Source organism: Canis lupus, chromosome 1 (assembly GCF_011100685.1).
Source record: "Canis lupus familiaris isolate Mischka breed German Shepherd chromosome 1, alternate assembly UU_Cfam_GSD_1.0, whole genome shotgun sequence".
In the NCBI taxonomy this organism is placed as follows: Eukaryota; Metazoa; Chordata; class Mammalia; order Carnivora; family Canidae; genus Canis; species Canis lupus.
The window spans coordinates 45,649,621-45,677,404 of NC_049222.1; the positions used below are offsets into that span (position 1 = coordinate 45,649,621).

The 27,784-nt window shown below is 40.2% G+C and overlaps 1 protein-coding gene across 1 annotated transcript in view; it reads right to left on the reverse strand.

The window, feature by feature from the left end:
• NOX3 (NADPH oxidase 3) overlaps positions 1–15,681 on the reverse strand; it is a 57,490-nt gene extending 41,809 nt beyond the window's left edge. Inside the window, 6 exon segments of the mRNA NM_001101833.1 lie at positions 1,672–1,853; positions 4,390–4,535; positions 13,608–13,692; positions 14,689–14,799; positions 14,902–14,997; positions 15,634–15,681. Of these exon segments, the coding sequence (NP_001095303.1) occupies positions 1,672–1,853; positions 4,390–4,535; positions 13,608–13,692; positions 14,689–14,799; positions 14,902–14,997; positions 15,634–15,681 (668 nt within the window).
• Between the last annotated feature and the right edge of the window lie 12,103 nt (positions 15,682–27,784).

Sequence of the window (27,784 nt, forward strand, 5' to 3'; positions counted from 1 at the left end):
TTGGGGGTGGAGCACTTTGGGACCATCCATCCTACTCCCCAAAATACACAGAGTCAGGATGAGGGATCAAGCATCAGGAGAGCTAACCGCCGATCTTTTAGAGACTAGAAAGCCATTAGCCAGGCAGCAGCACAAATATCAGCATTAACTGACTAGGATTTTAAGGATGAACAGAAGGATTGACATTTTTTTGGGTAAAATATGCCCCTGGGGGGCAGGAAGCATTGCTCCCTTCTACAATTATCTGTGTGTCAGACAAGCTGGTGGGTGGTGGGGTACTCTTAGGCTTGGGCAGTGGCAGCAGCAGAAGTGACCCCCTTCAAGAAGTGGAGGGCTGAGCTGGAGGAGCAGTTAGTGTGGGGAAGAGGAGAGAGGAGGCGAATCATGTAGAGCTGCCATAGGGCCCTGGGTGAGCCCCACAATCACCCTGTCCTGTATGCCGGGCAAGGCTCTGCCGTCTCTGTGGCCGTGCTCTTCCCAGTGAAGACGGAAGAGAGCCCCTCTCCCCCAGGCTCAGTAGCTGCAATAGGAGCTGTAATGGGAGCTGCAATGGGAGCTAAAGGTGCAGGAGAGGGGATCTGCTGGTGCGGGAAGTGGAGGAAGATCTTCTGGAGAGCCAGGCAGGGTCTTGGCAACATCCTGTGCCAGATTCCTGCAGGTGTGGAGGAATGTCTCCTGTGAGCCAGGAGAGGGCTGTTCCAGAAAAGGTTGGGTTGTCTGAAGACTGGCGCCCTACGTCTGACTCTGGCACTTATCTGTCCTGGGACCTTGAGTGAATCACTTAACCCTCCCGAACCTGCCCCCTCCCCCCCTTATGAAACAGGGATAACATCACCATCTTTATTAGACAGGACTATTGTTGGAGTCAAATGGATCATGCACACAAGTATGCTCTGAAAATTGTGAAATGGAAAAATAAGGCATCAGTCAGTTTATGGAATAGTTAATGTGGCGCAGAGTAGTGAATAGATATCAATGGGTTAGTTGGTCCAGAGTCATTGTGAGACTATTTAAAGAACTGAAAACCTTGTATTTGAGGGTGCTATAGTTCAGGGACTTCTCTATCTTTCTGACATAGAGTTTAATAGTTTCAGACAGGTGTTGAATGACCTAATGGCATTGTATGGGATGTTTGGGCAAGAAGGAATTCTAGAAATCAGACAAGGAAACTGAGGTCCAGAGAATTTAAAGGTCTTGCACATGACCACCATGATGACTAGTGGCAGAGCCCGGGTCTGGCTCCATCTGGCACACTCTTCCCTCCTCCACACCAGGTTTCCCAGTGGGTGGTTTGGTTAAGCAGAAATGACATCTGGGTGTCCGAAATATATATCCTGACTAATCCCATGTAATTTGGATTGTGGAAATATGTTATGAATGAAACACAGATCTATTGTTTTCCAGCATTCATTAACATTTCTGCATCTTATAAACACATCAAGATTCCCTAAACAGAGTTAGCAAGGAAAATAAAGATACTACTTCACCATCTATGTTGCTTAGTTTTGGTTACTAAAAAAAAGATGTTTGCCCCAGTGAATGTTCTTTTCCATACATTCTGTGTATTTTTTAGTCCCTGCCAGTCATGTTCCTCCACCCAAAGGGCTTTCTAAGATGATTTTGAGGTTCACAGACATAAAATCTTATACTCTGAGCACAGTATGGACTTACCCGGCCCCATGGATAGCCAGACCAATAAAGAAGATGATAAACACATGGTGTGTGTACCAGAACAACTCATATGAGACCTGTCTGATGGACTCGGTGGAAGAGGTCATGATCAAGACTAAAGCCAGAGAGATGATCAGGCCAGTAACACCCGCGATTGTTGTTAGCAATTCAGTAATGGTGTTCTAAAAGAAACAAGCATCATGACATTAATGTCTTAGTTATGTTTTTCCATTTTAGGGTCAATACTTGAGAGTCCAAGCAGGGAGTAATTCAAAATGTTCTAATCAGGAACATGTTAGTTTCAAAAAGGGTCCCTGTATGACTCAAGAAGGGAGCTTCCTTGTCCTTTCCTTTGTCCCATTTGATGGCAGACATTTGCTTTGCTCCAATTTCATCAAATGCCATTGAATCACTTACATGTTTTCCATCTGTGTAAATCAACCTTTCTGTCAAAGTTATTATGCTGAATTGAAATTAAGGCAATATATGAAAATGCATCTTAAGATAAAATACTGCAAAATAAATCCAAGTCTCAAATTTTGAATCTTTAAAATAAAAATGTGGATTGCCATGCTTAATTGCATTTTAACATTAATAAACACTTTTTTTAGAGAGATTCCTCAGAGACATTCCTAATAAAGCAGCTGCACATTCTGTTCCCCTGGTAGTTATTCCTTGCTCTTGCTTTTTAATTGGAAGGACCATGACTTGCATTTCTTTCATGCCACCTCAGGAGGCTTGGAGTATGGCTTTGTAAATCCTAGGTGATCAATAAAGATACAGCTATTCTTATCTGGTAGACACTGCCAAAAGGCTGGATTTCTGACCCATGAGTGCAAGGGATGGTTAAATAGCCTTTTAGAATATGAATCACAAAGCACTTTGTATTTACTGTGAGTTTTCCATACTCTTGCCAAGTCATTAGTATTCATACGTTGTGTTACTATCGTTGAGACGACCGTGAGCTCAATAAACTCACACTGTATCTTTTGTCAGTAAAATCTCATTAATTTGGGCTGCTTTGAGATCTCAAGGTAATTTGAATAGGGACTTCTCCTTGTTTATATTTTTTTCTTCATAGAGCAAATAGTTGAAATAAAATTGGGAGGGGTATGTCTAAAACGTTTAAAAGATTTTTTTTTTTCAAGTGTACTCAGGCATTTTAGAAATCCGTTTATATCATAGGATGTGCTAATTTCAAATCATCCTTCTTTGCTTATTAAAGCAAATCCCCACTTCCCCTTTCTTGCAACATATTTTTATAGACTAGTGTGAGTTGCCACGTATCCTCTAAAATAATCCCATTGCATCTCTTTAGAAATACTCTATAACATACACTTTGTGTTACAGATATTTTCTCCGAATGTACCAATTTGTATTATTGATCTTTCTCCAAATACCCCAAAGTAGAGGGCTTCTTGAACTTAATTAGCACTTACATAGTATATTGCTTTTAAAATTTTGAGATAACTATATTGGGAATAACTTAATTATCTTGTTAAATTGCTTTAAAAGTACTTATAATAAATACTGTTCACTGTATGGTCTTTTCAAAACATTGAGGCTTATTCTCAGCTGTCTATAACAATGAGCTTTCCAGAGCCTAGTGGGGAAAAAAAAGAGTTAACCCCAGCAAGTGCCAAATAAAATTGCGGCTCAAATGAATGACCCCAAAGGCCTTCCCACAGGCTTAGGGCATCTGTGTTTTTGATTTATAACTTTGAAACTTGTGCTTCTGATTGTTGTCTGCTAAGAAAATGTAGCTCTATTTGATCAATGGTCAGATATTGGAAGTCATCTTAGGATAAATTAGGGACATGCCAAGGAAGAATTTCCCCAAAAAGAGACTTTGAATTTTGCTTCTTCAAATAAGGCTGCACGGGCAAAACGGTCACGAAAGAGGTGGCTCCGAGGTTAACAGAGACATTTCAATTGCTGGAGTGCATTGTCTTTGGGTTCTTCCTGAACAATACCAATTTTTTAGCCTATTCAACATACTGGATGCCTAGTCTAATAGGTCAGTACATGATCCAATATTTTGATTAACCAGGGAAAGAGGGGTAGGAGGTAGATAAAGAGAGAGCAAAGTCTTAATCTCTACAGGTGGATTTCTGGAGCTACATTTCTGATTTTGTTTTTGTTTCCCACATGTGCTGTCACTCTGTGCACACAGGTAATTAGTGTTAATGATGTCACTAGCCATGCAGGTCTGATTATTAAATTAGCTACTTTGCCCAGTATCAGATTTGGCAAACCAGCCAGGCACATGTGTGCCAAAATATGACACAGGAGAAGAGATCCAAAAGCAATTTGCAAATTGAAAATGAAGACATCCAATTTATAATCCCTGGATTTAGATGGCACTTCACATTCTTTGATTCTAGCATCAAGGCAAAAATATCTAATCATAAGCTGTTTTAAAATTTAAAATATTAAGGTTTTAACAGGTTACTGCATTTCCTGTTTAGGTTTATTTATTATGTTTTGATTTAAATAGATAAAGTGGCATCAGTTTTTCTTCCTGTTCATAACCTCTTAGCAACATTTATGAAAAAGTAGCTTTTTAAAAAAATGGTGAAATTGATATTAACATTTGGCAGAAACTTCTCTCCAGCTCTTTTATTAATAGCTTTTGAAACACAGTGTTCCTGATAAAGCGATCGGAAAATGAAGGGTTTTTCAGATGAGAAACTAGGTAGCATACAAGGAAGGACTCACTGTGTGGAAGGTCCGGATGGGGTTGAGGTAGCTCTCATTTGGGGCATTGCCAAGTTTGGAAAGTGTAGCCGGAAGGCCCTGTACTTCAGCTGACTGGCTCCAGTGGTAACGCTGCAGGTTGCACAAATGTGCCACGATGTGGATGGCTACAGTTGAGGAGATGACATCAGACACGCGCCATACGGATTTCTTCCTTGTGGCTACTCAAAAACTCAATGCCTCTATGGTTAAGTTTCTCTGTTCTGGTTTTTGTGATCTCGAAAGAGTGATTTATTTGTGCATCTTTCACAGTGTCTTGGATGGAGTGGATTGAATAGTTCTAAAGGTACGCTGTGATTCACTACATTCCCTTTAATTATATGAAGAAATAGAGTAAATCTCAATTCCTCATAATTTAATTTATCAATATATGTTCATTCTGCAAGTGGAATAGGTATTAGGATATCACAACATAATTTTATATATGTTCCAATATATAATTCCATTTTGTATGTAGAACACGTTCTGTTTTACATGCATGTATATAGATTCCATATTTTATATATTTATGTAATATGTTTTCCAAGAAATCGCAGAGCATTATTCTAGAAATCACAAAGCAGTATTCTAGAATACATGGGCATATGTGCATTTGACGTAGGTGATAGATACCAGGGAAGAGTTTTTGTTCTCTTTCAGACATTATACTTTCTATTCTTCCTTTATATATTTCAGAGTATATGTATATTTACCTGTACACACACACATATACACATATACACAATATCTTTGCACAAATTATTCCTAGAGGATCAAAATAAGCTAGTATTTATAGAACTAATCCTCTCTGTATATTCTTTTTTTAAAACGATTTTATTTATTTATTCATGAGAGAGAGAGAGAGGCAGAGAAATAGGCAGAGGGAGAAGCAGACTCCCTTCAGGGAGCCTGATGTGGGACTCAATCTCGGGACTCCAGGATCACGCTCTGAGCCAAAGGCAGGTGCTCAACCACTCAGCCACTCAGGCATCCCTCGCTCTGTATATTCTTTTTTCCTTCTTTTTTTTTTTTTAAATCTGTATATTCTTAAGAAGAAAATTCAGCTTCTCATTCTGAGAACTGGTGATGTCTAAATTCTAAATGATGAGAACAAGCTCAGGAACACAGCATCATTTAGCCTGAAGAGCCTGTGCCCAATGCCACTCTCTCCTGTCTTGTAAAATCTGTGGGGAAGCTAATAGTCACAACATCTAGACAAGGACCTCCTCCCGGTGCTTTTCCTGCAAATGAAAGCCCTATTGGGTAACCTGTTGATACCGGCCACTGGGATCAGATTCAAGTGTGAAATGAGAATTTATGACCCAGGGTGTAGATAACTTCCCATTTGATTATCTTTTTTTCCCTTCCACCATGAAAAGCAGCAGTGACTACTGCTACTATTATGCAGTCTCTATGCATTGTAGGCAAATTCTGGAAACTTCTATGGTTGTACATTGTGGGTTGAGGTGTGGGGATTGAAAGAAAAAGTAACAGTAGGAACTTCTGAGAATGTTGGTGGCATTTTGGTCCTGTGGTCCATCTGCTATTTAGTTTTACTCTCTCTCCCGAGTTTTTTTATCAGAGCCATTCCCTTTTCTGCCCTGCAAAGTTGTTTTCATGCTCTAAGACCCAACTCAAAAGTTGTTTTCTATCAAGTATCTTCCAATTCCACAGGCACCAATGTTGCCAATGATACAGCAAATATTTGATTGTAACATTTCCCAGACATTATTGGAAGGCAGCTATGCTCACCACTATACCACCAACGCTCCCAGACATTATTGTTAATGAATACTTATTTGCATCTAAGTTGCCCAATGGACTCTGATGCCTCAAGACTTTTTCATCTTGTAACCTCAACACTTGCTTGGCACGTTGCTTACCACCAGTATGTGCTTAATAAGAATTTGCTGAGTGACAATGAGCTTCCAGAAAAGGACAAAGGGTCAGGAGGTTGTCTGTAGATGCAACATTGTTGGAGTAGTGTTTTCCCTGCTAATTCATTTTTTTTTTGCATATTTTCTTGCAGCTTTCAAGTTAGAAATCAATTCCAATATGCTGTTGGTTGAAGCTCACCTAAGAAGGCAAAGCACGATGGTATTCCTGAGTCCATGGTGTTGACTGCCTTCTTATGGGTATGGTACTTATGGGTATGGTACCGGTAGCACCAAAAAGACATTGTATTTCTTCCTTATGTTCCATTTGTCAATAAATGTGGCCGTGTCTATGAAGGGGTTGCCTTGTTTAGTCTCAGTGTTAACAAAGCTAGAAAAGTTTTGTCTAGTAGCCATCACTCCCAATATGTTATATATAAAAGGGAAACTATTTGCTAAACTGGACACAAATATGTTCAGCACTATTCCTAATTTCTAATTTCTGATAATTATCTTAAAGTATTTTTTAAAACGTCATATTTCTCATTGCTAATATATCCAAAATTTACTATCCTCCAAATACCGTTATGAATACTTTGGGTGTATTATCTCATTTAATTCTCATGTATTAGTTTTATTGCCATTTGGCAGAGCAGTATTCAAAAAGTTATGGCACTTATTGTTCACCAAAGGCAAAGGTGAGATAAAACCCTATTTGCCTGAATCCCGAGCCCTATGTTTGACCTTTAAGTTATATTGCTTCTTTTCACTGATTAATAATTGTTATACTTTACTGGAAACCAATTTCTACTGTGGGCTTAGTTAAAACTCTTTGAATGGTTCCCTGAGTGTCTTTAGAGTCAAATAGCTCCTAAGACTAATTGCAACCTTTGGAGTCTCTGTTGCAGGTGGCTGGCCACTCTCCCTGTGCTCCCCACCCCTTTACCCTTACCCCTCTCTCTCTGGTTGTCCTCAAGTCTCCATGGACTAAAGCACTCCAGACAGAGTAGAGCTGCCCCCATTTTACAGAAAGAGATACTGAGCTTCAAGCCAAATTAAGTGACAACACTTACAATTCCATTATCCACATGTGACAGCCAGAAAGGAAATAAAGGATAGATTCCATGTCTTTTATATTCTGCATTCTATGGCTTTCTCCTCCTGTGTAAGGAGTTGTTGATCACAATCTATTTTCTATTAGATTGATTTCCACATGAGAATTTGACACTGTTAAACTAGATTTAAGTACATTTATTGAATGAGCAAAGATATCGAACTATTTATTTATTCTTATTGCCAGGTCTCCCATAACAGAGCTGAGTAAATTTAATGAAGTAGTATAGGAAAACCCAAGATGCTGTTTAAGAGGTAGCTCCTGAGGGAATGTACTGAAAACTACTCTCTCCAGCTTTTTTTCACGTACATTAAAAGTCAAGTCTGAAATGTTCCTTTGCTCCAAAGGTCTCCATTTTGTTTCCTTTCTTACAGGTAGAAGTTAAAAAGTAGAATATCTTATTTTATTTATCTCAGGAATTCTCAGAGGGAAAACTACTTGTGCCCATTCGGTTTATCTAAACATTTGATTTCCTCTGAGGCCCGACCCTAATTTTACTGTGATCTTGGCTCAGAACTAAAGGTATCCCACCCACCAACTCCACAGCTGCTGGGACTTGGTAGATACCCAGAGAGATACTGATTTTGCATTTTTCAGACATGATATATTCTATTTTTTCCTTTACACACTAAATTATTTTTATTTTTATTTTTTTTTTAAATTTTTATTTATTTATGATAGGCACACAGTGAGAGAGAGAGGCAGAGACATAGGCAGAGGGAGAAGCAGGCTTCATGCACCAGGAGCCTGACGTGGGATTCGATCCTGGGTCTCCAAGATCGCGCCCTGGGCCAAAGGCAGGCGCTAAACCGCTGCGCCACCCAGGGATCCCCACACTAAATTATTTTTAAAGATTTATTTCTTTATTTGAGAGAGAGAGAGAGAGAGAGAGAGAGAGTGGGGCAGAGGAAGAGAGAGAGAATCCCAAGGTGACTCCCTGCTGAGTGGAGAGCCAGACATGGGGTTTGATCTCATGACCCATGAGATCATGACCTGAACCAAAACCAAGAGTCAGAAGCTCAATGGACTGAGCAACCCAGACACCCCCACTTCAGTTATTTTTATATGAACAGCCACACTATCTATGTGGACAGTGCAATTTACTTCAAGTATAGCGATACGGTTTGACTTTTCTCTCTCTTACTCATCAGAATCTTATCGTGTTACTAGATTTGTTATTAGAATGTAGCCAGATGGACACTGAGAAGGATACTTCTCAGTTACTTCATTTTTTTCAGCCCACGTTCTGATCTGTAAAATGGGTGGATTGAATGAAACTAGAGGCTATCGTGGCTTCTTTCCAGCTATCTGGCTCCTGCATCTCCATCGAAGTTAACTGGGAACACTTATCATCCAAAGAGATCTGTAATCCAATGTGAAAGTGATGCAAACACGAGATGCATGTTTTAATGTTTTCAAAAGCAACACTGGTTAAAGGAACTTTTTAAGTTTTGTGGCAAATCCCATGCCATCAGTTATGCAGGTTTACTCTTCCCAGCACCTCTGAGGACTTTCTGCTGAGCCCGTAGAAGAGTCTGAGATACACATTTCCAGAATCCACCCAAATGTCAGGCTAAAAGTTGCTATAACTGGGTCTTTGCACAATCCTACTTTCTCACCAAAGTACTTCTACAGTTAAAAGAGAGTAGCAGTCTTGGACAAACCACAAATGCACATTTAATTGGTGTGTGAACTTCTGAGTTCAAATAAGGAGCTTTTATTGAAGAGTGAACAAAAAAATCATAAAGGCTACAATTAGAGCCAGTTGCCCTGAGAAAGTTTCTTTTCCTTCTTTCTTTCCTTCTTTTTATTTTTCAGGAGATGAAAGGAAGCATAATTGAGGGAGAATCTTGGAAGGGCAGTCAGTTCTTGCTATCTTTCTGCCTGCCTGTCAGTGATAACAGTCATTTTGGAGTTAGTCACCTCCTAATTAAGCAGCCTTCAGAAATAAGGACCCAGGGACATATCCTGGCTCTGCTTCTACAGCCACAGCCTGGTCCTCAAACTTTTAAGTTTGTGGTCTGATTTCTGCAGGAAAACACGTTGACTATGGCACCATGGGCATGCCACTCATTTGTAAATCCCATTAAATTATGCTAGGCAGGGCGGGGGAGACAGCCTGCTTGGAGGTCCCAATGCCTCGCCCCCCCCCCCCCCCCCGAATTAGTAGCAATTCTTTCCGGATCTGGTCCTGAAGAATTAGGGCCTCTGGGGCTGTTCTCTATCTTGGGGTCTCCAAATCTTTCTATTCGGAGCCCTTCCTCCGAGCTCACTCCTCTCAACCCGTCCCTAACGTGTATTGAGGTTTGTAAACTAATCTTAGACACGCATCAGGAGCTGCGTCCTGGAGCAGGTCCCTGGAGCCTAGCAGGTGGGAGCTGCCTGGGTCACTATTCGAGGCCGCCTCTGAAGGAGGCTCCGGGTCACGGTGCTGCTATTTAGTTGGAGGGTCTTTAAGGTCTACTATGGACCACAGAGTCCACAAAGATCCACATTAATAAGAACGAAGAGGCTGTGAAACTGGGATTTTTATACCACCAGGGTTATAGGTCTCTGAAAATGATTTATTAGTGGTTGGAGAATGCTCCAGCAGCTCTTATCACAGGCAGGCAAGCGGGAAGGCAGGAAGCCAAAAGAAGAGTTTCTGTCACTGCGTTTTCGGTGATGCCCTTGATTATAGATACCATTGTTTGTCTCGCCCCTCCTCCCCAGCCTACTTCCACCAGGCTCTAATTACATCCTTTAATGATTTGACCAATTAAAGCCTGCAGTTCAACTTAGAGAGGAACGGATGAGAAATTAGGCGCTGGCACGCCAACTTCGATGTGGATGCACTTCTTCCAAGGTTACACACCTCTATTAAGCCAGTCGGCTATTTGAAAAGCAGCATAATGGGCGATGCTAATAAAATAAGCACGGGGACATTTTCAGCTGCTCCCAAGCGAATACACCAGAAGGACAAAATGTGAAAAGCAAAGGGATATCTATGAAACCAGGGCTTAGCATTTTTTTTTTTTTTTCTAAAAGCGCAGTTGCCAGCCGCATTTCTTCGTTAGTGTGAAATGTAATAATTGCTATGTCAGGGTTTGGGAGAAGCAGAGAGCTTTCTCCCCACCCTCCTGCCTTTGCTGGGAATGGAAGCAGCCCTGCGCTGCTGGTTGCCATGGTGGTGGGGGAGGAGTGCTTTGCTCTCAGAAGCAGTCTGACCCTGGGGAGTGGGGTGGGGGGAGCCCTGGGATGTTTGGGAGCCCAGCAAAGCAGTGGGGGTTCAAGCAGAAGAAGGCCCGGAGGGGATACTTGATCCTCTCCAGGGATCTGTGATGGAAGGAGGGAGGAAGAGTGTCCTGATTCCGCTTGTGGCAGAATGTGAATTTATCTTATCTCCCACGACTGGCATCATTTTGAATCTCTTCCCTGCCCACACCCTATGTTTCCTTCACCGAGCTGCTGCTGGACCCCTGAACAACTGCTCTGTCACCTCTTGTACCTTTCTCACAAATTCCTCTAATCTCTTTTGCCTGCTGGCTGACTCCTGTTCATCCTCAAGTTGGACCACATTTGTTGAGGGTCTATTATGTGCCAGGGGCCAGGAAAGCCAAGTCAGATAAGGTATATTTCAGCCCCTGTGGCGATCAGAGTCTGAGAAATCTTACTTGGTAGTAGGAGGGGTGACTGAGGTCTGCGGGAGAAGTGGGCTGACAGCCCAGACCTGGTAGGTCAGGGGGTGGCAGGCCTGGCAAGGAATCCTGGATACGGCAATGTCTTATCCACTGAGTAAGAAGAGGAAGAGCATTTAACATGAAGGGGATAACAGGAACAAAGGCACAGACTACTGGCTGGGCATCTCCAAGGAGAAGAAGCCAGGGAGTATGGAGGGGGCAGGGCTCACTGAGTGGCGGGGCCCTCCGGCCATGCTATACTTAGGTTTGATTCTCTTTGCAGTAGTGGCAAGTGGATGACCTTGTAGTCCATGGTTTCCGAGAGACAACCTGACAACAAGTCTGCACATCTGGAGTTGGATAGATTGAATTATTGTTCTTTTAAGTCCATAGAGGAAAAAGCATAAACATACTTATCATAGATCACAGGACCAATCAGTGGCAGGGGAATAAAATAATTTGGTTGCCTGATTCTAATCAACTGCTGTCCCTGGTAAATTATTATTCTCCATTCTGAAAACAGTACTGCCTACACTACTTTAAGGTTACAGCTTCTTTTAGGGTATCTTGCACATCGGAGACATTCAATAGACTTCACTGATGCATTTATTCTATCGGTATATGATTACATAGAAAATATACATACCCAAAGGTTTAAGGACAAACCTATTGGATAACATTTTCTTTTATTCTCTGCTTCCTTTTCTGATGTGTTTCGATGATTCGTTTTCTGATGGGTTTTTTGGACTCTTCTCTCTTTCTCTTAGAGTCCAGTTCTGCCTTAAACCGATTGCATAGGGATAATATCCTTCCTGCCATTTTACTGTATTTTATCTCCTCTTTTAATGTAGGGATGAAAGATTCTTAAGATTGCATTTTATTATTATATTTTAAAGAATTTATTTATTTATTCATGAAAGACACGGAGGGAGAGGCAGAGACATAGAGGGAGAATGCAGGACTTGATCCCAGGACCCTGTGATCATGCCCTGAGCTGAAGGCAGACGCTCAACCACTGAGCCACCCAGGTGTCCCAAATTCTTAAGATTTTAAAGGAAACTTAGAGATTCCTTGAATTCTTTCTCTGAAGAGGCTTCCAAGTAGCAATCTGGACTCCACTTTGACATAGCCCACGACGGGAACTCCGTGTACTCAGGGACCCTCACTCCAATTTTAGATAATTTTGAAGGTCTGGAAAAGACTTCCATATCTAAGCTGAAGTCTGCTTCCCTGAGTCTTCATTCCTTCATTTGTTCAACTCATACATTAAAGGTTATTGGCACCTCCGTGGACTCTGCCATAAGTAGGCACTTGGGCCATAGAGATGCATTAGCTTGTTCTTTGCCCTCCATCCCTTGGCTAGTTTTCTCTAGGACATGATGTCTTCTTACCCTGATTTCTTAACAAACTACAAAGAACTCTGGCAGACATTTCCTGGGTTGGTTTAATCTGGCACTGAAGACAACTGATGGGGAAATCTCCCCACATGTCTCACTGCACACCCGAAGTTGTGTTAATTGGCACTCGGGCACTGTCTGTCATGTCTTGTTGCTTAATTAAATCCACATTTGTTTTGAGTGTTCTTTTTACTCTGCTATTTTTTATGCATGAGAGGATAAAAACAAATGAGGAAAACATTTTATAGTTAAATTAGTTTGAGAGAAACAGTCCTGAACCATAACTCTTTATTGTGCACATAGCCTTTCATTTCAGTGTATCTGTTGTCCAACAAAACCACAAATGAGTTGGTTATTGCTCAGCGTCTTTTCTTCCTCATCAGAGCTTAACCTTGGCCCCGCATGCTAATTTTTATTGTATTTCTCTTGAATTCTCTTGTTTTCTTATTCAAGAAATAACAATAACGCTTTATACGCTATAAAGCTTCATATCTTTTCAAGGTCCTTTTATATCCACTGGCTCCATACTATTCAGAACCCTGTTCACCTACTTTTCCTTTTTTCTTCTTTCTTTTACTGCCTATGATACCATTTTCCTATGACTCTGAATGAGATTTTGAGTACAGATCAGTTTTATTTCCAATGTGAATCATATTGAATAGCACAGTTTTCATTTTGCAATTAGGTATTTATTGTCATGATCTCAACAAGCTTAATTATTCACAAATGACAATGAAATTTCATAAGCTTTTCCCTGACAAACTGCAGGCTTGCAGGGAAAACTATATGAGTCTAAATCAGAAATTCAAAAATTCCACTTAGGGGCACCTGGGTGGCTCAGTGGGTAAAGTTTCTGCCTTCAGTTTAGATCATGATCCCAGCACCCTAGGATTGAGCCCTGCATCAGATTCCTTGCTCAGCGGGGAGCCTGCTTCTCCATCTCCCTTTGCTCCTTCCCGTGCTTGTGCTCCTTCTCTCTCTCAAATACATAAATAAAATCTTAAAAAAATCCATTTATATAATGTTTATGTGGTCAAATGGAAGGCAAAGTCTTATTTAAGGGTGAGCCTTTGGTGGAAGGGGAATGAAAACAAAACTGCCAAGCTAAACATTAGGTTTTGTAAAATCCACTGAGCAATGAATACGAAGCACTCACTTGCATTAACGGCTATCCCATAGGCGACCAGTTTGTGGAATTTGAGATTTTTGTCTAACTGTCTCCTCCACAGTCCTCTGCAGCACTGGGGTAACAGAAAATGAAAGTCTTATCTGGGGAAAAAAATCACAGTGATAATAACATCCTGAGAGCTAAGAGTGGGACTCAGGCTCTGCCTCAACATTCCTGAAGGTGGTGCAATGGGGCACAGTCGTTAGTGGCCATTAATTTGTCCAAGAAGCAAAATCAAATGGATATTACTAGCTTTGCTGAAATTTCAACTCAATAAAAGTGAAAGAGGTAGTATAGTTCCCTGACCATAAGTCCAAATTCTAGAATAAACCTGCTAATGTCTGTGCCTCGACTAGTTTAGGAAGTGGAGATGGAAACCATCATCCTTATGGATGTAGTTTAAATAGATTCTAAAGTATTCCTTATTACATGAAGAAAGGCTCTATATTCACCTACATCTAAATATTCATAAAATTTTGATGATGATTATATAATAAATTATTTCATCTAGTTACGGTTATTGACGTTCTCATTTTTCTGTACAGTGCATTACTCTAGTCAGCAGGAAACACAGTACCCAACACAATCAAGTCAATATAATTAGGAAGTATTCTGTTATGTGTGGTAGGGGTTAAAATCTACATACTGAAACCTGTGTGCTGTGATTGTGCATTCCTGGGCTGAGAGCTCTGAAAGACGTGTCCTTAGTGGCATTTGGCTCAACTGCATATTTGTCTCCTTTCAATTACAAATGGTAATATTTCAAACTGTTATAATTCTTTTATCTTTGTGAGACAGGTCAATTCTATTAGCCATCTTTTTCCAACAGAGCAAATGCATCAGGGAAAGGCTGAGCAATGACTCCAATGTCTTGCTGGGAGTGAACGGCAAGAGCAAAAGTCAAAAGAGATGTACCAACTTGTGATTTTTAGTTTTAGCCATTGTGTTCTCTCAGACAAAGAAACATACTTCAATTCAAATTTCAGAGTAAAGCACATCTTGGTCTTCCATGGCACTTATATTAGGACATTATAACAGCTGAAAAATTTTCAGATATTTTAGTACTTACGGTACTTGTCCCTCTCATGAATGAAATAAGGTTTCGACTGATTGGTAATAGAATTAGCATACAGTTAAAATTCAGGCATACTGCAGATGCTCGCGCCCAAGCCAGCGTTGACTGTCCATTTATAAAGACACAAGAGAGACACAGTGAGAGTAACGAAGCTGGGGAAAACAGAGTTTTCCAAAATGATAATGTGTAGTCACCAACTCTACTTACACCCAGAATAACTCGTGTGTAAAGGAAAGACTCCTCCTCTTCATACCAACAGAAGGTGTCAATAAACAGATATAAATTGACTCCCAGCCATGAGAGCTAATGTTGAATGAAAAGAGACCAATCAATACTATCTTCAATCTTTCCTTCTGTTCAAAATCACTTGGGGTTCTTCTTTTAAAGTGAAATGAAGAACTTCTAAATATTAATCAGACTTACTCTATACTTATTTCTCATAGATTAGTTTTTAACAGTGATGGTATTACAATGGTAATAAATTGTTAACTTTATAACAAAGATTTTAAGCACATATGGGTATACTTTAAGGAATTTAATGAAAAGTACAAAACCTTCCTAATCAACATCACTCTAATGTTTTAAATCAATGATGGCAAAAGGAGGAAATCTTTAAAAACAACCCAGTAAGTACTCTAGAAAAATTCCAATTTCGTAGTCTAATTCAAAGACTTCATTTGATTTAGAGAAACATTCATACATTATGCAGAAACAAACTACTTGACTTTAAAAATAATTAGAAATGAACTCAGTCGAAAAACAACTTTACATGATTCTGTAAGGGTAAATTAAATATATCTACTGAATGTTTTCTAACAAGTTTTAGTCTTTTACCAAAGTAATACTTCAAGCTATTTAGCATTCCTATACAAATTATCTTAAAAATCAAAGACTGTCTAATATATATATTTAAACTTGAATAATAAAAATGATACTTACTACTAATATGACAGAGAGACTTTCATTCAAAATCCAGCACCCCATCATGACAGCTTTGCTGTCAGTAAATTATTTCTTTCATTCACCTGAGCCTGGATGCTGTATCCTTAGTAAGGGCTTCCCTGCTAAATTATTTTGTCTTTTTGTCTCAGGAAGCACCTACTGGGAGCAGCTCTCGAGGAATTTCTAATTAAGGACTTCTTGCCAAAGGCACATCACCAAAATGACATGCCTCATGACCTGGGTGAGTACAAGGCAAGCCTCTGTCTAATGATTCTCTTCTTCAAAGATTTCATAAGAAAAGAAAGCTCATTTTATTAAATTATCCTCATGTACTTTATACCCCATTCATTTTCTACATGATTGCAGTCAAGATGATAATAAGTCTTTACCTAAATTTGAGAAATAACCTCATTGCCGAAGGTTGGGTACAGCAAAACACTTCACATGAACTTTGTCTACTTTATTTTCTCTACTTCTTTACTTCTTTTCCCTTCCTTCTTTTAAAAAATTCCTTTATAGAATGGTGGTAAATAAATATGAATTAAACAATCTTTCAGAAGGTGGTGAAGAAAAGAGAAAAAGATCTTTGAGTATGACTGTAAACAATGAAGTAGATGGTATTGGTGGGATTGATCAAATGAATACTATTCCCCTCCACCCATCCCACTTGATGCACCCATGAGATAGATGAGAATATCTTTTTATACCTAGTGATGCTAGGAGAGGCTGTGATGAATCTGGTCATTCTATGGCTTTGTGTTCCATACAATATCTATGACTACCTTGATAGAAAAAGTTGTTCCAGTTGAAGCAATTTTCTGGTTAGTCCTGGCCAAAGTATTTCATTTAAAAATTTCAGACAATTAAGATGAAAATAAGAAGATATTTAAATCATTTAAACAATTGCCTAAGCTTCTGTGTCTTTATGTGGTGAATCTATTTGGTTTTCCTATACAAATTTTAAAAATTTAAAAATTAGTAGGAACATTAATTTGATATTCATTGAAATAATAATAATAATGATAATAATAATAATAATCCTAAATCCTAAATATATAATCCAGGCACTACGTTAAAAACTGTTCAAGTATTATCCAATTAAATCATGCATTAGCTCTATGGGGTAGGTAGTAAAAGCTCCATTACACAAATGTGGAAAGAGACCCAGTGAAGTAACTTGCAGTAAGAGCATTTGGGACTTGAATTTGGTTCTCTCTGACTTGAGTATCTTTTTTGTTGACCACGAGTTTATACTGTGTTTTTTTTAAATTAAATACTAATATGTGGGTTTGTGTATCAAAAATACTTAAATACAGGTATTAATTTCATTCCTATAAATTGGACACATTTAAGCTATAAGAATTCATTGAATTTATTAATTACAAATAAATAAATTACTACATATGATTAAGTATGTTGTGTACTTCGACATAATGACAATGAATTATGGAAAAATGAAAATGACCCATGTGATCCAGTAATTCTACTACTGTGTATTTACCCAAAGAAAGTAAGAACACTAATTTGAAAGGACCTACACACCCCTATGTTTACTGACTGCAACATTCTTTACTATAGGTAAGATACAGACGCAATCTAAGTGTCCATCTATAGAAGAATGGATAAAAGAAGATGTGGTCTATGCCCCCCAATGGACATACACACACACAATGGAATATCAGTCAGTCATAAAAAGGAATGAGATCTTGCCAATTATGCTAAGTGAAATGAGCCAGACAAAGAAAAACAAATGCCATATAATTACATGTATATATGGAATCTAAAAAACAAAACAGACTCATAAACACACAGAACAAACTGTATTCAGTACCTTGTGTCCAGGCCCAGGTACTGGACAACTAGGGACCAACCGTCCAGTCCAGAGCCTATGGAAATTCTTCAGACTATCCAATCCTAAGCTTGTTCAGCCTACTCACCCTGCATTGTGAATGTCTTCCTGAAAAAAACAGCACAGTAGTGGCTCTCCTTCTTGCTCCTTGTGCTTCCTGAACTACCCTGCTGCTTCCTCATGTTGCCCAGTGTGGTGTGACGTGCCCTCTCTTCCTGGGAACTGGAAGTGATAAGCTCTTCTTTCAAGGCAGATGTCTGCATATCTGCCAGACTTACCGTACTTGAGTGAAACAAATCCCAGGTACATTTTATTTGATATATTTATCTGACAGAAAGAGAGCGCAAACAGGGGGAGTGGCTGGTAGATGGAGAGGGACAAGCAGGCTCCCTGCTGAGCAGGGAGCCCATCTCAGGGCTCGATCTCAGGACACTGAGAGCCTATAAATTGGACACATTTTATAGGCTCTATAAAGGCGCCCCGCCCAAGTACATTTTAAAACACCTGTATTTCTAAGCATCTTGAACTTTGGTGTCACAGGTTAAGTGTTTTGATGAATGGATACATTTTCTACTTCTCAGCTGGCCCTGATTGTGTTGCCTCCTTTGAGCCTATTTCTCCATTTGTTTGTTGGGGCTAATTATATATCTACCCCACAGAGCCAATCTTGTTGCTTCTTTACCTCCAGTTGCCCTAACCGACTCCTAGCCATCCACACTCATAAACACACTCACACGCGGGAGATGATGCCTATCTGGGGGAAATCTTAGAGTTACCAGTTAAAATCTAGCAAATTCGCTTCTCTTTAGAAAAAGACATCATTCTTGAGGAATCTTTCCCTATAGAAATATATAAAAGTACAGGTATTTTGGCAGCATTAACCTGAGGTTAGAGTGCACTTAGTGAACTACTTTCAGTAGCCTCTTTAAAAGTGAGCAATATAAAGATGTAAAGTCTTCATGTTCATTTCTTTAAGCCAATAATCTTCCATGATGAAATGATTTGTTATTTCCGAAGTGTTTAGGATTTACATATCTTAGAGGCCTTATTCAGTTGGGTTATAAAAATTAATTCAGAGAGAATACATCTAGAATTTTATACTATCTTGTCTGTTTTAGATTCAATAAGTGTGGGGAAGGCTGGAGCTTTCCAGCCTTCTGTACTCTTCCCACAGCGTTACAAATGAGAGGCATATATTGCCGAATAATAATGTGTAGTCACATTTTTTGGTTAATTGCTTTGAATATCGCTAGTGCCACAGTAAAAATAAAATGTAAAGGTTTAGGTTTAAAAACACATCTTTCCAGCTCCATTCTTGTTTGTAAAATGCCATGTGTTTTATTCCTCATTTGAATATGTAAAGACACGTTGTGTTAAAGTGTAGCTATTATTCATTTACAGCACACAAAAGTGGTTCATGGTTGCATTATAAGAGTATAACTCATGACTTCAGCGTTTTGCTTCAGACATTTTACTTTTGTAGAACTTGCGATGATATTTAGTTTACTCATATAAAAAATATGCGGATTTCAAATTATATTTAAATCCATTCAGAGCTCAACACTTTTGTGCAACTAATGTATATATCTTTTCATCTCAACTTTTCTATTTTCACATTTAAGAATAATCTGATGGTACCACAGGTTGGTTTATAATATTGGAATCAGATTTCATAAGACTCAAGATATCTACTACCACACACCAATTCCAATTCCATTCAGCCTCTGGGCTCCTTCCCGGAAGCTCTCAGTTTGGATAAATAAGACGTTGTGGTTACTCTCATTATTTTTAATTTACCTGGGGAAAGCTTGGGGATGCCTATCATACAGCAAAGATCTGCCTCAATTTTTACTTCAATGAAGAAATCCGTACAAATTACAATTTAAATTAAGACTATCTGAATCATTTTTCCCTAGAATCACGGCCAAGTTAATAGGGTTGCATATAAAGAGAGAGGAAATTATACGAAAACTACTAAAATGATATAAATGCTCAGAATTACTTTCACCTAGCTGTTTTCATTGCTAATAAGTAGTGTCCATTTCATTTCTCAGAATTTTCTCAGAACAAACAAAGTAAAGTTTGCATCGTTCATTTCTTTTTTTTTATTTTTTTTTTTTAAGATTTTTTTTAAAATTTTATTTATTTATTATAGGCACACAGTGAGAGAGAGAGAGAGGCAGAGACATAGGCAGAGGGAGAAGCAGGCTCCATGCACCGGGAGCCCGACGTGGGATTCGATCCCTGGTCTCCAGGATCGCGCCCTGGGCCAAAGGCAGGCGCTAAACCGCTGCGCCACCCAGGGATCCCTGCATCATTCATTTCTAAGGCAGGTATAGTCTTTCTAATTAAATGAGTACACTCCATCGATTCTTTCAGTTCTCCACCAAAGATGATGTGAGTTTTTTCCCTTGTAAAGACCACCAATAACAAACTATCTTTAATGGAAAAAGTAGGAGGGAAACAAAACAAATATGTTTATAAAGGCAGGTTAATTGCTTGCGAATATGAACACAAACTATGCTGCCCACACTATGTTTCAAGACTGGATCTGCTCTACTATATTTGTAGTCCTTTTTAGTTTCTTAAACAGTTGACCCAACAAAAAAATACTTTGATCCTCCAGGGCAAGACTGATCATCTAGTAACTTTTGCTGCTGCATACTAAAATCTAAGCTCCCTGTAGATATAGCAGAGCGCTTACAGTATAAAAATAGCATAGCCGAATTTTCCTCTTCTAAGGGCTAAACATGTTTTTGCCTTTTCCTCAAAGAAAGGTAAACAGGTAAGTATTAAAGTGAAAAAGATGAACAAAATAAAGGATAAAATGCAAACACATATCATCTCAAATCCTTAAATAGTTATTTTGAGGATCATTTGTTGTGAAAATAATACAATTATATTAGACAAATTACATGCTAGATAAATTCCATTTTTAAAAGGAAAAGCAAGGGCAGCCCGGGTGGCTCAGCGGTTTAGCGCCACCTTCAGCCCAGGGCGTGATCCTGGAGTCCCTGGATCGAGTCCCACGTCGTGCTCCCTGCATGGAGCCTGCTTCTCCCTCTGCCTGTGTCTCTGCCCTCTCTCTCTCTCTGTGTCTATCATGAATAAATAAATAAAATCTTTAAAAAATAAAATATAAAGTTAAAAAAAAATAAAAGGAAAAGCAGAATAAAAGAAGAAACGAAGCCTGTACATTCAAATAAATCCTATTTTAAAATAAATTTTAATTAAGAGTATCACCGATACCCTACCTTTCACTGCGTTAAGTATATTATATTTTCATTTCAGGAAACACCGGTGCTCTCTTAATATCACTTTAAAATGGCTTGTCTCACAAATTTAGTTAACCTTATCCAGTTTGAGGTTTTTTCCCTTCATTTGTTCAACTTTCATAATTTCAAATGAATAGCACCTGAGACCATCACACGATGCTGGACACAGTGGGTGGAACAGGTCTGGATTCTATTATTGAGAAGCCTTTGGTGTAATGGGGAGGCAGCAGGTGCATGGGCAAGTGAAGAACCACTGAAGGTGTGCGCATCCTGCAGTGGTAGAGACGGTATACCTGGGAACCACCGAAGCACAAAGAGATCTATGTGAGGATTTACTCTAGAGAGAATTCTCTCTAGAAATAAGATCAAGGTCATAATTATATGATGCGAAGAAAAGGAGGAAAATAAGTCTAAGTTTCTGTGTCTCCCAAAGGTCAGTTTAATAAGCTCCTCAAACCTCAAACAGCAAACAAAGACCACTACTGCCTCCAATCCTCTTCCCGTGGTCACTTCTGGTCTGGTCTGCTAAGCCCAGGGGGCTTCCATGCTTTGTTTGCTTCCCATTCTCCTGCCTTCAGCTTCTTCCCTGCTCATAAACATTTATAACACATTTCTTCTTTATATTTATCAAGTTGCCTGAAACTCTTCTCAAAGCCATTTGGAGAGCTATGTTTTACAGGGCACTGATGCTGTATCGCCTTTAGATTGTGGTTCAAAAGACAGCAGAGTGAATGACTTGTTTCTGACCCCAAACTAAGTGGCATGGTTCAAAGTCTCCTATTTTGCCAGCTTAACTTTTTGTTTGGGGCACCTGGGTGGCTCAGTCGGTAAAGTGTCCGCCTTTGGCTCAGGTCATGACCCTGGCTTCAGTCCTGAGTCCCGGGATCAATCCCCATGTCATCGGGCTCCCGGCTCAGCGGAGAATCTGCTTCCCCTTTAGCCCCTCCCGCTGCTCCTTCTCTCTCTCTCTCAAATAAATACAATCTTTTTTTTTTTTTTAATAAACATTGTAAAGTTTTAGGAAATCCGATGAAAGCCAGAATTACCATGCTTCTTACACATTTTATATTGTGTCTGGCATACGTTGGAACTTAGTAGATGTTAAATAAACACAGAATCCCATTCCTTTCTCTATTTCTTGACACATAAGAGAATTCCATACAAATCCCTATACGGATACAATCACAGGATTTATAAGCAGTCGGGCTTTTTCCTTAGAGTTGAAAAGCAACAAGAAGGAAGTTTTCCTGTGTCGACAGTGAATCATTTAACTTCGGAGTTCACGAAAATTTAAAGTTTAAGAAGGCTAGTCTAGAATTCCGTTCTTTGCATATTCAAGCTGTTCATCTCTCAAAAGTCAAAGTGGATGCCAGAATTCCATAGATTTCATTTTTCAAGATGAACATTCATATTTGAACATATTTCAAGGCAGATGGTTTACAGTTCATGTATTTGTTGCCGTTTTTCTGCCACAACAACTAAATATTGAAGCCACATATTTGTGATGAGGAAAGCACTTCCAAGCCATCTCCCTGCTGCTCCTCGGTGCCGCTCGCTCACTGGTCCCCTGGGTGCAGCTGGGCAAGGCTCGGAGGAGCCACACGGTGAATTACACCCATTTGATTTAATAGACGGGGGTGTGTGGGGGGGGAGTCACATAAAACAAGTTTCCTATAAATAAATATTTCTTGTAGCAGCCATGAATTTTCTGGTAGCAAATAAGAGAGCAAATGAACATCTATTGAAATATTCTGTTTTCATGATCCACCTAGACAAGCTGGAAAGTTTACTTTTAAGCCTTCTAGCACCCTCGAAGGTAGTGTGCCAGACTGTGAGACAGTTTGATCAGGGTTCAGAAGAGAACAGAGAGAGAAAATAAAGGTTGGGCATTTTGAAGAAACAAAGCCAGCAGATGTGGAAATGCAGCTGGAGAAAGCACCGCACCTTTGTACTGGAGGGTGGATGCCAATGGCATTCAGCAGGTTCGGGGGCCCCTCTGTGCTAGGATGAAATGGTTTGCTGTTCGTTTGTCATCTCACGCGCCGTTTGTTATCGTTCTGCACAACTGTCAATAGTTGCATTATTACAACTTTGAAGACTCATTTCATTAATAAAGGACCATTAGGAAGCTAAACTAGAAACAAAATAAAAAAAAAACAACGGAAAATAAAAGAAAGGAGGTATGTTTGCTTGGTACCATAACAAGATTTCTCCGTGTATTCAATAAGCACTGAACAAGAAATTGACAAAATAGGACAAAACCTGTCCACCGTCATTATTGTCACCATCATCCAGCACACTGGACATGCACATGCAAAAAGATGGAGGTGGTATTTTTTTTTTAAGACTTATTTATGTACTTGAGAGAGAAAGAGTGTGGGGGGAGGTGCAGAGGGAGGGAATCTTCAAGCAGACTCCCTGCTAAGTGTGGGGCCCAAGGTGGGGGCTCGATCTCATGACCGATGTGATCACAACCTGAGCTCAAACCAAGAGTCATATGTTTAACCAGCTGTGCCACCCCGGTGCCCCGACTGAGTGATATCTTTTCGAGATGACTTACAGAGCCTCATACTTTGGATCAAGATTGCCTAAAATCATAATACTTAATCTTAGGGATAGTTTAAAGCAATATTCTCATTTTACAAAGGAGAAAGCAGAGACAGGGAGGTTAGGGACTATTCTAAATGCATACTACTGGTTACTGGAGAAATGATCTAGACCCCAGGATGCTCCAGATCCCTGGCTAGTTTGTTACATCTCCACTACACTTCTGTTTTCAAATCTTCGTAGTTTATGGGAGAGAGATAAAACAATTAGCAAAAATCATCTCCTAAAAGCTCACTTCAAGAAGTTCGATACTAGAAGATGGGGCCTGGAAGTGCTAATAAGGAGGGTTTAATCACTCTCCAGAAGCCTAGGGAATGGATATTTCCGGAAGGCTTCCCAGGTGCCAGGCATCTCATACAATGTGATACATAATCCCTACAGACCTCTGTGGAAGGTATGATAAGGTTTTATAGATGAGGAGGAGGTGGAGAGGCAGAGAGACTCAGCAAGTATACTAAGAGCTCCTTGTTAGCACATATCACAGCTGAGCTGCAAGCCCATCGTGCCTGCCCCTCAGTCCCATGGTCTGTCTGACCACGTTGCTTTTAAGACAGATGCACAGAGGCATTTCCCAAACCAACGATGACAACGTCCCCTATGTGCGTGAATGCTTCTGCTTTGACTGGCATCCAGAGCTGCAGGGCATTTTATGATGGCCTAGCTGATTAATTTGAACTGATAAAGAAAAAATGTTATTCAGGACGACTGGAGCCATTAAGCCGTTTCTGTCACATGTAAAGATAGGATCAGTCATCTAGTGCTACTCTGCCCTACCCCACTGAGAGCATAACTTTTGGAAGAGTGTGAATTTTATTTTATTTATTTATTTTTAAGAGAGTGTGAATTTTGAAAGTTTGTACTTAAAATGTAGACTTTCCCAATAGGAGAAAACAATTTAATAGGACAATTGTCCTAAAGAAGTGCCTTGTGGATGATTTAAAACTAAAATGCATTTTTCTAATGGCAACGTTTTACCAATTCTTTTGGCCACGAAGAGAAAACAAAATAATTGCACAGAGTCCACCTGAGAGTGCTCTGTAGGAGGTGGTTTGTCGGGAACAGTGACCCCCTCTAAGTAAGCTGAAAATCATTGTATCAGTCTTTTGTGGCTTTGGATGCTGGTTCTACCTCTACACCGCTCTCTAACCTCCCAGCTGGTGGAGGTGTGAGTCGAAGGTGCGGGTGCTAGCTAGAGCAGAAAGTCTCCAGCTGCAACTGTTCCCTATTTCAGGTCAAAGTCCCTTCCAGGAGGTGAGGCCAACGGATCCCAAATCACGGCCACACGTTCTCTGACTGATTAATATCGGTTGTGAATAAACCCATCTGCCCTTTGCATTTTATCCCTTATTTACGTAACATCAATTTCTCCTCCTTATCTCTGTCTGTGTTAGCCATGCAAACTCCTTGCAGATACCTCAGCATGTATTTCCCTGGCTTAGCTATATTCTCTATTCCATTTATAATTAATATTTCCCTCATCTGGACAGGTTTTTCTTGGTATGATTTTTTTTAAAGATTGTATTTATTTATTCATGAGAGACACACAGAGAGAGGGAGAGACAAAGGTGGAGGGAGAAGCAGGCCCCCTGTGGGGAGTTTGATTTGAGACTCGATCCCAGGACCTGCGATCACACCCTGAGCCAAAGGCAGACGCTCAACCACTGAGCCACCCAGGTGCCCCTTGGTGTGATATTAGTATCATAAGAAAGAGGATGTGTTGTTTAAGGGGATGAAGGTGGTACAGTGTGCAATTTGGCTTTTCTCAAAACCTCTTGGTCAAACTCCCAACTTTGTTCAGATGATTTTGTTGGATGACTGCAAAATGCCCACAGTATTCTGGGCACCTTCTCAATTTTCTGCCTCTCCCCGTTGTGTGGGTAGGTCTTGCCTACCTATATGTTTGCACCCTAAGTTTGGCAACTTAATAATTTTTTGAACCAACCTTGACTTTATGTCCACTGGGCCGGGTCTCCTCACTGATGCCCTCGTGCTCATCCATCACGTCTCATGCCTTCATGGCTCAAAATAACACCAGGGAACACTGGAGGATGGAAAAGGAAAGACCAGATGCAGTGTGAAATTGGAGGAAAAGCTTGAGGGAGAAAACTACTGCAGGAAGCTCAATCCACTCTGTTCCTGATTATTTTTAGGCCATACAGAGTTTGAAGATGGACAACAAGAAGTAGAGCATCAAAAGGCTGCAGAAAAGAGAAACATGGCCATTCCATGAGCAGCATCAGGGCTGTCCTTCATGCTTTCTCAACTCTCCTCTCGTATACGCCTCCATCTGTTCCTCACTTGACAAATTTTATTGAGTGCTGTGTGTCAGGTATGCTGGGCCATGGGGGGCCAGATGAATAGATGAAGGCTGAAGTCCACACGCCACCAGGCAGCAAGCCAGTGATCAGCTGGTGTCACCTGGATCTGCCTCTGTATCTCAACTTGTCCCCCCCTGTATATTTCAGGAACCTCGCTATATGCTTTTTTACATTTCACTTGGATTTTTGCAGCAGTGCCCAATGAAAATGTCCATCTAGAGTTATTTTGCTTTCATCCCATCTTTGCAACCATTGCAATTACCTTTCTAAAGCTCAGAATGACTCATGTTCTAACTCTATGTCTATGTCTGCAATGACTCCAGGGAAAGCTTAGCCTCCAAGGCCCCACTCCAGCTTTGCACACCCTATGAACCAACCACACGTGAACTCGTGAGTATGTCTGTATTTTGCTCCTGCTTTCTGGAATGTTCTTCCTTCTCTTTTCTGCTTGAATGAGTCAGGGTTCTCCAGAGAAATAGAACAAGGGGGATGCACACTCACGTTTATTTATTTAGTGGAATGGTTTCATGTGATCGTGGGAGTTAACAGGTTTGAAATTTGTTGAGTAGACTGGCAGGCTAGCAAATCAGGCAAGAGTTCATATCACAGACTTGAGCCCAAGTTGTCCAGGGTAGGAGCCTGGAAACTCTAGTAGGGTTTCTACTACTAGAATCATTGCAGTCTTGAGGGGACTCCCTTCTACCCTGAGGATCCTCAGTCTTTGCTCTTAGAGGTCTGAACACATAGAGAGTAATCTACTTTCTTCCAAGTATACTTGTTTAAATATTAAATACATTTAAAAAATACTTTCACAGCAACATCTAGGCTGGTTTTTGACCAGACAGCTGGGAATGCCATAGCTTAGTCAAGTTGGCACATGAAATCAACTGTCAGATGCCTCATAACCTTAACCCTCTTCCTTGATTGGTTCAAATATGACCTTCTCTGGCTGTTTTCTTCTCCTGGAATGATTTACAGCCCACTGTGGTAAGTACTGAAAGGAGGAGTTGTGGTTCAAGGTACAGTACTTCCCTTGGGCATCAGCAGTCTGCTCAGTTGGGGGGATGATGAGGAGGAGTTCCTTGAGGAGTTTGTCCTGTGCTATGAACCTTGAACCACATATTAGAATTCAATCAGGCAAAAAGAGATGTAAGAGTTTTCCAGGGTGGGGGGAGCAGTAGAGCAGAAGTCACAAAACAGAGTCACAAAATCACATAGATGTGAGTGGCCTGCATGTACATGGAGGTAAAGGTGAGGACAGGTGACAGGTAAAAAGGTGAGGACAGAGGTAAAGATGAGGACAGCAGGGGGCAGAGAGGAGGACTGGGGATGTACACCAGGGCCAGATCTCCGAGGGCCCTTATTAGTTTCCTAGGACTGCTATCATAAAGTACCACAACGTTGGCAGCTTCAAATAACAGAAATGTATTGTCTCACAGTTCTAGAAATCAGAAGCCAGGAAGCAAAATATTCACAAGGTTGGTTCCCTCTGGAAGTTCTGAGTGGGAATCCCTTCTGTGCCCCTCTCATGGTTTCTGGTGGTTATGGGCATCATTGGTGGTCCTCGGGTTGGGGCTGCATAATCCCAATCTCTGCCTCCATCTTCATGTAGCTTTCTTTCCCTTGTGGGTCCCTGAGTCTTCTTTTCTGTCTCTTATAAGAGCACTGGTCATCATACTTAAGGCCCATCCTAATCCAGAATTATCTCATTCTGAGATCATTTACTTTTAATATATTGCTTACAGTATTATATCTGCAAAGACACTTATTCCAAATAAAGTCTCATTCTGACATTCCAGGTGGAAACATCTTTTGGGGGCCGCAATTCAACCCCATATAGGCTTGTGGGAAAAATAATAGATTTGAAGCTGAATCTCCATCCAGGGATCACAGAGTCAGATTCCAAGTAGCTAACGTCAGTGAGTCTGGGGTCCAAGGGGCTTGCTACAACCCTCCTCATCTGAAAGGGTTAGCTCTGCTTAGCTCGAGAAACAAAGTAGGCCAACATTCTCATATCTTTTAATTTTTGAAGAAAAGTTAGATTTCTAGAATTTTACGTGAAATCTCCTTGTTCGAAAATCTGGAAACAAATTTAAATT